At 39.1% G+C, this 14,915-nt stretch overlaps 1 protein-coding gene across 10 annotated transcripts in view; it reads left to right on the top strand.

The window, feature by feature from the left end:
* Nucleotides 1-291: 291 nt before the first annotated feature.
* The window catches only part of kiaa1109 (KIAA1109 ortholog), a 72,892-nt gene continuing 58,268 nt past the window's right edge, over nt 292-14,915 (top strand). For all 10 annotated transcript variants that reach the window (XM_025900930.1, XM_025900934.1, XM_025900932.1 and 7 more), the window contains exons 1-17: nt 292-450; nt 4,478-4,613; nt 5,373-5,489; nt 6,602-6,680; nt 6,776-6,840; nt 7,061-7,235; nt 8,027-8,108; nt 8,194-8,387; nt 8,941-9,020; nt 9,233-9,383; nt 10,304-10,460; nt 10,889-10,967; nt 12,633-12,724; nt 12,907-13,024; nt 13,125-13,280; nt 13,901-13,998; nt 14,206-14,390. In XM_025900930.1, the coding sequence (XP_025756715.1) occupies nt 4,508-4,613; nt 5,373-5,489; nt 6,602-6,680; nt 6,776-6,840; nt 7,061-7,235; nt 8,027-8,108; nt 8,194-8,387; nt 8,941-9,020; nt 9,233-9,383; nt 10,304-10,460; nt 10,889-10,967; nt 12,633-12,724; nt 12,907-13,024; nt 13,125-13,280; nt 13,901-13,998; nt 14,206-14,390 (1,934 nt within the window). In that variant the 5' untranslated portion in view covers nt 292-450; nt 4,478-4,507. The remainder of the gene's footprint in view (nt 451-4,477; nt 4,614-5,372; nt 5,490-6,601; nt 6,681-6,775; nt 6,841-7,060; nt 7,236-8,026; nt 8,109-8,193; nt 8,388-8,940; nt 9,021-9,232; nt 9,384-10,303; nt 10,461-10,888; nt 10,968-12,632; nt 12,725-12,906; nt 13,025-13,124; nt 13,281-13,900; nt 13,999-14,205; nt 14,391-14,915) is intronic.

The following is a 14,915-nucleotide window of genomic DNA, read 5'->3' on the forward strand; positions in this document are numbered from 1 at the left end:
ATAAAGTCATCATTTATGAAAAATATAAGCATCTCTGTTCAGTATGTGCTCTTTGTTTAACACTCTGGCAACTTACAGAGTAATGTCTGTATTATTTTAATGCATGAAGTAATTTTTATGTTATGGTAAATAGATTTTATGCACCCAATACGACGTCAAACACCATTGTCACAAAAACAATCACGCTGGGAGGCAGGAAGAATATCTGTCAGCTGTGTGTCACGCTCTCATCTAATTGGTCAGAAGCTGCCTTGGCTCTTTTTTCCTATTGGTCGTTTTTGTGGCCGGTCTCGTCACAACAGGAAGAGATGCTAACTGGTCGTCTGCCTGGCAGGTAAATATTACACACCGGGCATGCTAGCTGTGGCCATCTCCGACACGACTAAAGGACAGAAACTCCGGACTAACTGGAGCAAAGATGAAACCCCATGCTTTACTGAGAATATTAAGGTATGTAAGGAGCACCAGCTGTTTTGTTTTCACAATTCAGAAAAGGAGAAGTTGGAGGGCGCGGCCTGCTGTCATTAGCATGCTAGCTAACCTCAGTGCTAACGTTATGATACTGAGCGGCTCTTAAATTAATGGCTTAATACGTCATTAGCGAAGAAGCAGGCTGATCGCAGAGGACAAATCAGTAACTCGGCCTTTTGCTACGAATGTCTAAAAAGAAGAGAAGTTAAATTCAACAACAGTTTTTTGTTGTTGTAGGTAACGCTCAGGAAATTGCTCAAGACTTGGGATTAGCTAGGTGTGTGGTTAGTTTCAGGTGTCTCTGGATTCCAGATTACACTGAGCTGGAGTGAGTAATCGTTTCACACCTGACCTTGTTTATCTTTTCCCTCCAATTCATAGCCTTCTATAAAATGATGCAGCGATGTCCTTTTATGTATGTCATTACCTCTGTCAACAAAGACAAACTGCCAGACAACTTCCCCATTTTTTTTTGCCACATTCGGATCATCTTGCAGTCCCACATTTATTTGGGTTAAACGTTAAAACGTTTTAATTGCTCTTTTGGTTACCTGTTTGCGCGAATATAATGCTAATAATCAAACTAATGGACATATTTTGGGGCTTTTAATCTGCCAGTCATCTTAGCTATTGATTCTCTGTATATCCTTTTTCAACTATAGCAATGGGACAGTGCGCCTCGATTGTTTGTGTACCTTTGTTTTTTTGTTGTCAGAATCCCAACCATAAGCTATAATTTATAATCCCTCCTAAATAAAAATATCGATGTTATGAACAGGTGCATTGGTGGTTGATAAATCATGTCCTCATACTTATGAGTTACTTTTATCAGTAAGTGACTGACTAATGAATTAGACATAAAACAGTACTGTTTAGTTATAACAGGGTTTTGTACCTGCATATATCTACTAGGATCTGAAATTGTAATGAATGCTCAATGACAGTAGACTCACTAAGTATAGAAAGAGACTTCAATTGGACTTTTTTCTGACATCCCAGCGTATTGTTCATCTGCTCGTTGTGTGAAAATGTGGATACTTTTATAATGCATCTCTTTAATGAAGAATAGAGGGGTGTTCCCCCCCCCCCCCCCCCCCCCCCATGTACTGAATTATGCAGTAGTTCTGCTCAGTGTGCCCATTGAATGGTCGTTGGCATGAAAAAGTTAGTTACCATAATTGTTGTATACAAACTAAAGACTGATGGGTGTTTACTTCAGGTGATGGCTTCTTGGTCTAATCTAGTCACCATTATGAACCTAAAGTGAAAACACTGAGCTTGCAGAGAACAATTATGAGTCACTGATTGCCAGTGCTGATATTTCCTGAAGGCCAGCATCTCATATCTTATGCTAGATTGTAAAACCTGAACTTGCCCTACAGGAATGGATGGGTAGTCTGTGTATTTCCAGAATACAGTTTTCATATGATTTAAACATCATACTTTGGTTTTGTATGAATGTGGGTAATGTGTTTGTCAGTAAGAATATTTTAAAGGTGATGATCATTGAGACTTCTTTGTTAAACTAATGGTTCAGGCAACCATGCACAATGTGATTTACTCTTAACAGATAGAGTCTATGTTTTAACTTTGGCAAGTGGTTATATGTTCTGTGGTTTATCAAGTGAAGTTGATCCCTTCTTTTTCATTTGATTTTAAAAATAGCAGCAGAAGTCGTAGTTGTAGTAGCTGGAAATGCATGTCAGAATATGGTGTGAGTTACAGTGAAGTATTTTAGAGAGGTTGCCGTTTTAACGCGTTGCTTTAACATGAGTGTAAATCTCACATCAGGAGTGATATGAAAAGATGAGAGGGGAGAAGAAATGCTGAGTGCATCATCATAATGTAATGCTATGATGACTTTAATGTGATGGGAACATGATCATTGAGGAAATTGTACGTTAGAAGAAAAATTTTTAATATTACTTCTCGATTTAATAGGGAGCCGATGAAGAGAAGATAATATGAGAGAAATATAATCTCTCTTTCTGTTTGCTGTTAGTACTCTTTATGTGTGTTTTGGATATACAGAAGAGTGAAGTAAGCTTTATGATAAGGAATCATGGTAGGCTAGCCAGGAAGTAAGATTCTGGAATGTGGGCAGGTTTGAACACAATGACCTAAAGGATCTTTTGCCCATTTCCTTATCATTTGCTTCAGAAAAGAAACCGACAGCCACAGCTGGATTAGCATCTAGCAGGTAGCTGATTTAAAGTCCATGTGAGATCAGGAACTTCTGTTAATTTAAAGTTTGTCAAATGTGACAAGCAAACACATGTAGTTACATGTAGTATCTGTCAGAAAGAAACTTTTAGAAACTGTGTTTTCTGTTGGAAATAGTGCTGGGATTGTTTTCATCTCACTGGTTTTACAGCCAACAATGTTTGGGGTGGATTAGATGAGGATTTGTGTTTGTGTGTACAGTACTGAAGCCTTTAAGCATGGGGTGACTGAGATCACAGCATACACGGGCACACATGAGCTTTTCACCAGCGTCCTCTCACTAATAATCCTTGAAGCAAAATACAAATCACCGAATGAGCCACAGCATGCAAAGTAGTTACACATTTAGCTAATTATGATTGTGCATCGTGTTATCCATACTGTACTGTAATGTACTGGAAATATGCATCATGTAACTGGTTTGAAGTCTTAAAGAAAACTTCACAGTAAGTTAACTATATACTAATAACTAATGCTAATTGTATTATTTTCATGCTTTGGGCTTGCCTGTCTGTACATGAGTCCATTGGGACTCACGGATGAACTGATTAGATTTTAGGAGCCAAGGTTCACGGGCATTGTGACCCGACAAAAACACAGTTTTGGAAAATCTACGTGCTGACTGTTAAGTTCTAATGTGTGACAATGTCTGCTGCATCTTTACTTCATGTCTACGTGATGTGAACTATAACTTGGAGGGATATGACCACAGGATATAAGATGAAATAAGTAATGATCCTTTTGCCCACCATTCTTCCTTCATCTCGTTTATTATTTTTCTTCTCTTACAGAATTATATTTGCAAATTAATCTGCCAGATTTTATGTGATGCAAATTTTATGCCAAATATGATGCAGCCCTGCCAGTGTAGACATAGTGTAGTTCTAACATGTAACTTGCAGTGTGGATGCAGCAGTTTTGATAACGCACATTGTTTATCATTATGTATGACACGGTTTGCAAAATAGTTAAGACACCGTAAAATGTAAATAAAAGCAGAAAAGCAAAAAATTGTGACTTATTTAAACTCTATATTAAAGAATTTTAAAGGAAAACATATTAGAGCTAGAAACTTAATTATTATTGTTATTATTATCATCTTTTTTTTTTAATGAGTCATTTTGAGTGTGGTGCAGTTGTGACTAAGACATATTTAGTTTTTTGCATTATTGCTGATTTTAGCAAGACTGGAAACAGGACCTTAGTTGCCTAGCTCTTCAGGACTTCCTTTGTTGTTTTTTCACAATGAGTCTAAACTTTTCAGCTCTTAACAAGTCTAGACATCCAGTTCAGACTTATAACGTCCAGGATATAGTTTGAACAAGTTTCAAGCCATTGCCTACAAAAGACATCTGGATGCCAGTATTTCTTTAAAACTTCCAAAGCTTGTTCAGAATTTATTCTTCATGGATGTGCAAAATGTTCATGTAGTGACCACTAATACCATCCCGTGCTTCCACGGATGCTGGCTTTCAAATTGTGCTCTGAGAAAGTGGAAGGCCCCTCTGGAAATCTGGAACTCTATGTACCAAAACAGTTCCTGTAATTTCCAAGAATAATTTTAAGTTGTTGACTCACCCCCCCTGAGGAGGCAGCTGTGTTGTTTTGTGGATGCAGAGACATTTCTAAAGGGAAAAAAAAGTTTAATCTTGTATTTATCTGCATGATGGTTGTAACAAGTCACTTTTGATAGTATTTGTCTTTCTCTACAGTAATGTAGTTCATTGCATACTTAAACATGTTCATGTGCCAGTGAAAGTAATCTGACATTTGATCATTTCAGTTGTAGACATCAGACTGTGAGCCTGTAGCCATGGATGGACATGCTGCCAAGACCAATGAAAGCACCTTCCCCAGCTTTGTGGATCTGGATAATTTCCTTACCAAGCATGATTCCAACTTCATCTGGCTTCTTGTTGGTCAGTAGTAAAATTTTTATGGAGACACTTAATTTGTATGTGTAGCTTTGTTAAATTCAGTGTTGGTTAACCTGCCAGTTGCAAATATTGGCTTTGCAGCAGTAATATTATTTCAATCGATGCACCTTTATGAGAGTGCAATTTAATTCAATTCACTGCACACAAAGGGCATTTTTTTGGCCTTTATACTCAGCGTTGAATGCATAGCAATGACTCAGCAATGATTCAGCTCAGTTTACAGTAAGTTTATGTGTTCTCTTGACATGTTGGACGTTTTGCTGTACTGAGCTCTAGGACTGAGTATAGTCCTAGATCAACTTTTTAATAGCAGGTGTCCTTTGAGTTTAAGCTTTCAGTCACTAATGAATATATATATATGTATATGTATATATGTTAAATAATTTATTAAACCTATTTCTTTGTCATGTTTGATAGTGGAACCCCATCTTTTTATAGAGAAGAGCAGGTTCACCTGAATTTGCACTAAAGCAGGTGAAATGGAGTGTATATGAATTCCATCTGCATTACTATTATAATCCCTAAGGAAACAGAGTACTTTCAGGTGGGGTTCCTAATGTGTTACTAGTACTCATGCTGTGCTGCTGCAGAATTTGACCCAACAGAAATTAATCAAGCATTGTGATTATATTTGAAAGTGTTGGCCTACTAAATTTTTATGTTTACAAGCAGACAGAAGCTTCTGTTACCCTTAAAATTAATTTTACTGACTGAAATCATGTTCTTTCTTTCCTCTTTTAGCCACCATTCTGTCCTGTGGATGGATTATCTATTTAACTTATTACAACTCACGCAACATTGGCCTCATTCTCACCCTCATCATCAACAGACTCTACAAGGATGGCTACATTCACATCGGTGTGTTCACCAGGAGCTCTGTGGCACAGTGATGAATAGGGAGGAGGAAGCTTTCAGTTGAAGGCGTTAACTCAGTCTGCTGAATATTTCATGATGAGCCAGGTTCTCTCAGTGATTATATCCACAGAGTCTGAGCAAACAATACCAGACTGAGTTTCTAAACGTGGGTGACACAATCCACAATCCAGTGAAACCTCACTTAGTTTTTAGGATGTGAGCTTCTCTTTCAAAAACGCATATCAATTAAACACAAACACAAAATTGAACCTGACTGACTGCATGAATGAGAAGTGCAAAATGACAACAAAGACAGCATGAAAGTTTAATGAGAAGAGCAAAGCGTAGTTGACATCTCTTTGTCAACATATGCTGGTACAAACTGAGCAGTCACCCTTTTGTTTGCGATTGTCTTTTCTATCCAGATAAAGAGAATGTACACTTTTTACTGACATATTTGTGGCAGGTGTTAAGCAGGTTCAAACATGCCTCGGGTGTGTTTCGCCATCATTTGGCTTCAGTTCAATCCTGCATGAATTTACAGGAAGGCATTAGCCTTTGTGGTTCTGTGTGGATTTTTGGAGCAAGTTAGACATTGTCTCGTCAGTCAGTGGAAAGAAATTCCACCAGTGTGAGGAAGTGTTACCTTGAATGATAATGCATGAAGCACTCAGGTGCTGTCGCTCTGTTTGCATGAAGTAATTGAAACTGAGAAAGACATGTTATGAGCCAAAAGAGATTATTAACAGGAAATCATGTTCGAGCTTTCAAATTCATCTTTCTCACTCAGTGACAGACTCTGACCCACTTGCTGATTTAGATCGTAATTAAAATTGTTTTTTGGGGTTTTTTTTCTCTCTCTTTGATAAGAGTGAAAGTGCGATTAAATATCCCAGCAACACCCATGCTCCTGTTATTGTACCAGAGCTTTTATAATTCTTTAATTGCAGTTTTGTAGTGTTTCATTTAACTGGTTAGGCGTGAATTGAAGACATTGCAATCAAATCCAAAGAGTTTTGCAGGATGTTACTAGTACGGTTTAATAGTAAAACCAACACTTTATGTTGCCATTGTTAAAACATGCTAACACTGTTGAACTTTGCCTTTGTGCACAGGCTCCTTCTCCTTCTCTGTGCTGTCAGGGAAGGTCATGTTCAGAGATGTCTACTACATCAACCAAGACATGTCTATCAGGTAATCTGACCGATGTTTCTGTTGTTGCTTCTCCTCCATCCGTCCCACTCTTATCTTATAATTTGCATGCTGAATGTTGTTTGTGTGTGTTACAGGATACAGGACGGCTTTCTCATATTTCGTTGGTGGAAAATGTATAATCCAAAACAGAAACAACATGGTGAGTAGGGAAGTATTTGATGACTGCTTAGATTAAACTTTTAAATGCATATGTTAGTTCACCACAGAAAAAATATATTTATATATTGGAATTCTTAGCTTATCTATGTTTGACTATCAAGATGCAACTTTTCTAACTGAGCTAGTTTCTATTTACAACTAGCAATGACTAGTGTGGAAACATCACCTTGAGTTCTGAGTTGTCTGTCTTTTTGCATCAGATCCCAAGGCAGAGACGAGGCTTTACGTGACTGTCAACGGCTTTGAGTTCCATGTCTATAACCGGACTGACCTCTACGCACGACTGCAGGAGACCTTTGGACTGGAACCCACGCTTCAAAGGCCCAAAAAAGATGAAGAGAGGGGGCGAGAGGACAGAAACAAGACACTGGAAAGGTATAACTATGGCATCATCAGGCAGCTTTGCTATTTATCCAGTGTTAATATTATTTGGAAATGAGTCTTATTTGAAGTTTCTAAGTTGTTGATTGGTAAACGCTAACTTCTCTAGTTGTGTTACCTTAAAATCAAATAAAAATGTCTTTGGATGACTTGTCAGTTTTTGGCTATAGCTGAAACAAAAAGAACACATGCAACAGTCTAAATCAGGGGTGGGCAATCTCAGTCCACGAGCGCCGGTGTCCCTGCAGGTTTTAGATGTGTCCTCGAACCAACACAGCTGATTTAAATGGCTAAATTAGCTCCTCAACATGTCCTGAAGTTCTCCAGAGGCCTGGTAAGGAACTAATCATGTGTTTCAGGTGTGTTGACCAAGGTGAGATCTAAAACCTGCAGGGACACCGGCCCTCGTGGACTGAGATTGCCCACCCCTGGTCTAAATGCTTGTTTACAATTTTTAAAAAAGTGTATATTTTGTTTTTTAACTGTGATAACATTGTTAGGAGTACAGCTTTATATATTTTCTCACCAGCATGTCTCTATGGTTTCAGTTCAGCAGAACAGAAATGAGTGCGAGAGCATATTTAGTGCTGTGGTTGTGAATGATAAACAGCTGCTGAAAAAGCTGCATAATCTCACACCCTTTTCTATCTGTTGTTACCAAGTGGATTAGGAGTGCAGACAGAACAGAGCTGCTGTCGTTTCCTGCTGACAGTCAAATGAAGTGAGCTGACTAGAATCACACCTCTACTTAAAGATCGTGAAACTGTCTTCTGTTTCTTGTGTAGTGTCAACATTAAAGCTGAAAGTCAGGATCCGTCATCATCTTGGCGGTCCCTCATTCCCGTCATCAAAGTTAACATCAGCACTGTAAGTACCTAAGAATGTCTCAAAACCTTTTAGGGGCATGTATTACCATTTGTGAAAGAAATAATGTGTGTTTGCTGTCTTGTAGGGTCGCTTGGCATTTGGGAACCACTACCTCCCACAGACTCTGTGCATGAACTTTGAGGATGCCTGCCTGACGTATGCCACCAAACCTCCCTCCAGCCACTTGGACCAGTACATGCACATTGTCAAAGGCTCACTGGAGAATGTGCGGGTCATGCTGGTTCCCAGTCCTCGCTACCTGGGCATGCAGAATGACGAGTGAGTTCAAGTCATCTAACAAAGATAAGCACATAAACAGTATTTCTCTGTTTACAGTGTTGTTAATAATAAAACTTTTTACCTCAAAGCATTTTTAGAGGAGTTGTAGCCCAAAAAATAACTCGGCTTGAAGAATATCCTATTTCTTTATTTCCACTTGTTTCTTTAAGCATATTATAATGACTGCAAAAGATCGGCTCATTATGCGGCGCTCTTTCCGTAGTGCTTCTCATTTATCCTGCAGCATGCATATATATGGTGTGAATGTTAAGCACAGACAGGATGAGACAGGGTTTATATTTTTCTGCTGGTTTGTACAAAACACAAGTAGAAGATTTTTGTTACCTTAGAACAATTTTATTTTAATTACTCTTGTTTTTTACTCAATTATGCTGCCAAGTGAATGTCTCTCTTTCAACTATGCTGAGACTGAATTGCATTGCATTGCATTGCATTAAAAGATCATGGGTTCACAGTATAGTAGAATAGGCCACAGAGTTCAGAGTCTAACATATTTGTCCCTGAATTGTCATTTTGTGAATTTCTCATCTAGACCTCCCAGACTGATGGGAGAGGGCTTTGTTGTGATGCAGTCCAATGATGTTGACATCTACTATTACCAAGATGAACCAGGTAAGCTCATGCTTGCACACATCCACTGAGATTTCTGTGCTAACACAGAAACATGAATAACTAATAGCTGCTGACACTAAATGTAAAATTTCCCAGCCAGTATGCTGTCTCTATTAAAGCATATTCATGATTGTTTTTAGTGCAGTTGTGTATTTTTGTTCAGCCTTCTGCTGATACCCAGGTTTTGACGTTTTCACTGTGTATATGTCCAGGTCTGGTTCCTGTGGAGCAGGAGAGTGGCGAGGAAGCAGAGACGAGCAGTGAGGATGATAAGCTGCAGGACCTCCCTCCTTGCTGGGGTCTGGACATCGTCTGTGGGAAAGGAACTGACTTCAACTATGGGCCCTGGGCAGACCGCCAGAGGTGAGTACAGATGGACAAAACAAAATCAGCAAGATGAAACCTGAGCTAATAGGTTTTTAGAGTACAAGCTGACAGTTGGAGGTATTAGTTTTAAAGATATCTCTGTTTTTAATTGTAGTTCATAGAGGTCCTCCTCAGGATTTTGCCACTGTAATACCACAAACTTATTATTGCACACACAGAATTTCCTTGGGTGAGCTGCCCAAACATATTAGCCCTGGCCCAGTTATACTTTCAAGCATATTTACAGTGATGTGGTATGAACTGAAGAACTGGAGCGTAACTCCTTTTCATGTGTTGTTGAGCTCACCAAGGCTACCGAGTAAAAGCGTCATCAGCTGCACTCCAAGAAGTTGGAGATTGTCTGTGGAGGCCATCACAAAGTACTAGGCATTAAAAACTTCTGCAAACAGTAGGCTGCGCACTGATGCTGTGTCCATCTCTTTATTGCCTTAAATCTCTGAACATTGTGTGAAATCCTTACTCACTGAATAGACTGTGTTCCTGTGTACACATAAAAAGCTGTTTGTTGCCTGCTTGCTGAAGTTGTTTTCAGGGTCATTATGCACTTCCATATTTTGGATTTCATTCCAACTAAAACATGAGTGAATGTGTTTGAGATGGTGACCTATTGCTCATGAACCAGGAAAAAAATTAAATCCAGCTCCAGTATTTGCTGAGGGCTGGCTTCTGGAAGGCAGCCAATCGAAACTGATGGGGTTTCGTTTTGATTGATGACTGAAAGAAAACTCCTGATTTACTGGCCAGTTTAGCTCAGAGATGTGCCAGTAGAAACTGGCTGAAAGGGAGGGGGGGGGGGGGGGTCATCAAGTCTTTAATTGTAACACCCCGATGGTATGATTGGTTCACACTTGTAAGTCTTTAGACTTGGCTCTATAATATGATTTTACCTTTCTCAGGGACTGTCTGTGGAAGTTCTTCCTGCCTGCAGACTACCAGGCCATGAAGGCAACTGAGGTTGCACAGCCAGGAAAACCCAGGCAGATCCAGGCCTTCGAGCTTCGCATGAACATCATTGCTGACGCCACCATCGATCTGCTTTTCACCAAAAACAGGGTGACTCTTGCTCTCTCTCCTGTCTGCTTTTTTTCCCCCTGCCAAACTCTTTGATCTTTACTCCTCTCCCTGCTGCTCTCCTCATCTTTGTCTTTATATCTCACCATGTTTGAGCTATTGATATTGGTTCATGTTTTATGCTTTTTCATATTTTCTTCCTGGAGCAGTGCAGGGATCTTCACAAAGCATGTGAAGTGCATACTAAATAACACCATTAATACACGTTGAATAAAATCCTAAAATTGCTCGAGTCAGGAAAGATTGTCATTTTATTACATCTTTTGAACACGTTTCTCTTCAGATTAGGTGATTTTTTTTTTCTTTCTTGTATTTTTATTCTCTGAAGCGCCCACTCATAATTTGACAGCATGTATGATATTGCTGCTTGCTTTCTCTCTCTTCTGATACGTCTTCATCCCTGTTACTAGGAAACCAATGCCATTCATGTGAATGTAGGTGCAGGCTCTTACCTGGAAGTCAACATCCCCATGACTGTGGGAGAGAATGGTAAGTGTGTGTTTCATTCAAATACCAGCAGTAGACCAAAATATGAGTGTTCACATCAGCAAATATCCCCCTGGCTCAAGGTCAGTTCTGGTTAATGTAGGCGCACGCAGCAGTTTTCTCATCATGTAGTAATAATCTTTTACACTTAATAATGGCTGAACTGCTCGTATGATAAGCAGCTTTATCAGATCTCACTATAAGTTCATTTAAGTGTGCAGCGATGGATTCTTCAACCTGCTTATAGTATGGCTAATGATGAAGATGAGGGTATCTCTGTTTTTATTATTATTCCAGATATTTATTACCATTGATATTCATCAAATTCATTTCTCAATAATGTTTAAGTGTGCTAAATTTAATTTTGCAGTTTATTCAGTTATCTAATGAATCATAATTCACTCTTTTTTTTTTTTTTTTTTTTCCTAAAATGATTTTTTTTCTTAAAGTGAACCAATGTAAATTGTGCAACATCCTCCATTCAAGTTAAATTCAAATTAGGGGCTGTAATGAATTTAAACTATTAAAATCTTTGGTACGTCAGTGTGTAGAGTGTAGGTTTACTATTATGGAAATCATTCTTATATATTGCACTGTAAAAATTCTAAAATTACATTACATGCACTTTTGTTTTGTGATATTACTCAGCGAGCCAGCCACCTGCCAGGCCCAAGACCTGGAGATTGTTTTCTTTTCCTTTTTTCTGTAACTAAACTTTAAATACAGTTTAGTTACATAATGCATCTTATCACAACACTGTTCTTATGAATGATTTTCACAAATATAAAAATAGTTTGAAAAAATAAACTGAAGACATTTAAACAAGAGTTTTAACTTAACTCCTGCTTCCTTATTTAGTAAATGACTAATCGCTTATTAAAGATTGCTGAATGATTGCCGAAAGTAATCACTCATTGGTCTATGTGATTGAGGTTAACCGTGCAATGATAAGCTGCAGCTTAAGCTGCAACTACTCAGCTCCTCTCTTCTGTGTGCTGCACACAGACTGAGGTTTGTCAACATTTGTTAAGTCATGGCCTGTAAGGAACTTTGTTAACAACTTTTGACTTCAGGAACTCTGATAATTAAGTATTTTTATAAGTAAGAAGTCAGTGAACTTGTGTAACTGTAAAGTGAAGATTTTATCATTGAGAATCATTATTTTGTCCTCAGTAAAAAGGACAACCAGACCTGGCCACGTTGAAGTCATAGAGTTGACCATGAACTCCTCTGTATACCAAAGTATTCTAGAGTCAAATGTGAGGCCATGAAACGGCTAACACCTGGGTCATGCAACAGGACAGTCATTCCCATCACAGTTGCAAAACTACAAGTTAAAAAAAGACAAGAATCAAGGTTGCAACGGCCCAGTCAAAGTTCAGACCTCAGCATGACTGAAAAGCTGTGCATAAACTAATGACTGCAAAACTCAATGAACTAAAGCAACATTATAAAACTCCTCCACAGCCAAACCTTTGTCTCACCTTGAAAGCACCCATAGTTTTTGAGATCTAACGATTTGTCACACAGAGCAGATGAAATTATGTCAGTGCTCACCTCTGTTCCCAGAAGTTAACATAAGCAGCTTTGGTAAATGACAATATTTCCAAGAACTTAACCGTAGCTCTAGCTTTTGAAAGATGATTGCTTTTCTGCTTGTGCCCTCAGGCTACTCTCCCACCATCAAAGGTCAGCTGCTTCATGTGGACACCACCAGCAGCATGCAGTACAGGACCCTTCTGGAGGCTGAGATGTTGGCTGTAAGTAGCAGGCAATCAGCAACGAGGCTTTTCACTTGACGTTTTGGAGAGATACTCGAAAGTTATTACATTTCAGCTCCCTCAGCATTCAAGGAGAGAGGAGCCAAAGCAGAGACTAATGTTGCATACGCACAAGGTGCCTCAAAGGTTAACATTTGTTTTGTCTTTGCCATTTTTTTTAGTTCCATGTGATAGCCAGCTACCCCCGGGTATGGAACATGCCCCAGTCGTGGCAGTGTGAGATTGAAGTGTACAAAGCCACGTACCATTTCATCTACGCCCAGAAAAGCTTCTTCACTGGTGAGCAAAATTTCCGATTCTTTTATTTGGCCATGTGTGACACATCAGGAAATCCCAGACAATCTTGAAAGTCACTTTTTCTTTTCCCTTTCTTTTTTAGATTTGATCCAGGATTGGGCGAGTGACAGCGCCCCTGACATCTACTCGTTCGTGCCGTATTCCTGGAAGTTCAAGATCCTTTTCCACCAGTTTGAGATGATCTGGGCAGCAAACCAACACAACTGGATTGACTGTTCCACCAAACAGCAGGAGAATGGTAAGAAAGATCTACCGAACAGCTGATGTTCATTTTAAATGAAATGTTTTCATGAAATCACTTTAATGTGTTTAAAAAACATCTTGAGTAGGTGTGCTCTCTGAGTAACTGTCACTTTACCAGTCGAGCATTCATTCTCGGCAAGTTAAACTAGTAATTGAAATGAAGGGACTGTAAGGTTATAAAAAGATTAGATTGATAGGATGTTAATTAGATAAGCCTAGAAGTTTAAAAGCCTCATACTGAATATTTACTGCAAATGTGTTTAACGATGTCCTGATTTGTTAGGACGTACCTTGCTGCATGTGTCATTTTAAAGGAAGTTATGTGTATGTGAAATAACACAGAGCCTTTGTAATAATAGTGATACAGTTCTACAGTGTGTCAAATAAACCTGCTGTTTATGCTTGTTATGTATACACTGTGAGATCAAAGTATAAGAAAAACATCCAGTTAGAGCCACGAAGGCAATCGATGCTTTAATACCTCTTTAACGTTGGCAGCTAAGGTCCAAGGCATTTTAACTCTATTAAGTCATGATACATCTTACAGTATATGTATACTCTACTTAATCCTAGGAGGACAGCAATCTAATCAATTGCATTATTGATCTTCTATAGTCTACCTAGCAGCCTGCGGCGAGACGCTCAATATAGACTTCACTTTGCCTTTCAATGAGTTTGTTCCAACCACCTGCCATACCCGCTTCAGCTTAAAGGTGAGTGAATCGGTTTATAGTTTATTCCAAAAATAAATATCCATATTTTTTATGTAGTTGTAAAGGATTTTCTTGTTTAAAAAACATTTCAAAGCAGTATTTTATAGATACAGATTTATTTGCTATGTACTCACAAATGTGACTCCAGAACGCGGGTGCGGGTGCGGGTGCAGGTGCGTTAATGTTCACGTACTTTGTCCTCCTCAGGCGGAAGATACAGACATGCGACTTTCCCTGCCAGAGTGCCATCCGAGCCGCTGCCCCCTCCTCACCCTGGCCAAAGACTACCAGAACATGAAGCTGCCGCCAGACATGTTCATGCCAGGGGAGAATCAAGGAGCTCCCCCTCCGAAACCCGCCAAGTCGAGGTGGAGGAACATCACCCGTGCAGAGTGAGTTAAGGCCGGGAATCGTTTCTCTCTAGTTGTGGGGGAACAAAGTGAGTGCGTTAGCAAAGAGCATGATGACTCACCACCGTAACACTGACTCACATCTCTTACTTCTGAGGTAAAAAGATACTAGGTGGTAATTTCAAGTAAGAGTAGCACTAACCTGCACTTTTCATGCTGTGGTCTGATCAGTTGTTGCTGCCATGTTGGTTTGAAGTGACATGAAGAAGACTTTTTTTTTAATGGAGCTCGTTTCTGCTCAGGAAAGGGACCTTTTGAATTGCATGAATACATCTTATGCAAGATGAAGCTGCAGTTGTGTGCCATTTAAGTCAAAAGCAGTAAATACAGACATTAAAAATGAAAAATAAGCCTTGCACTGTTGCAGTCATATCTTGTTATTTCATGAACAGTAATTGTAAAAGCGTGGATAGCTTACAGATATCACATCTCACAAACCCTCCTTTTTGTTTTTTGTTTTAACCCCCGAGGGTGTTTCTATTCTCGATTCAGGAAATGTCAGCCACT

This window comes from Oreochromis niloticus, linkage group LG19, assembly GCF_001858045.2.
Source record: "Oreochromis niloticus isolate F11D_XX linkage group LG19, O_niloticus_UMD_NMBU, whole genome shotgun sequence".
Lineage (NCBI taxonomy): Eukaryota > Metazoa > Chordata > Actinopteri > Cichliformes > Cichlidae > Oreochromis > Oreochromis niloticus.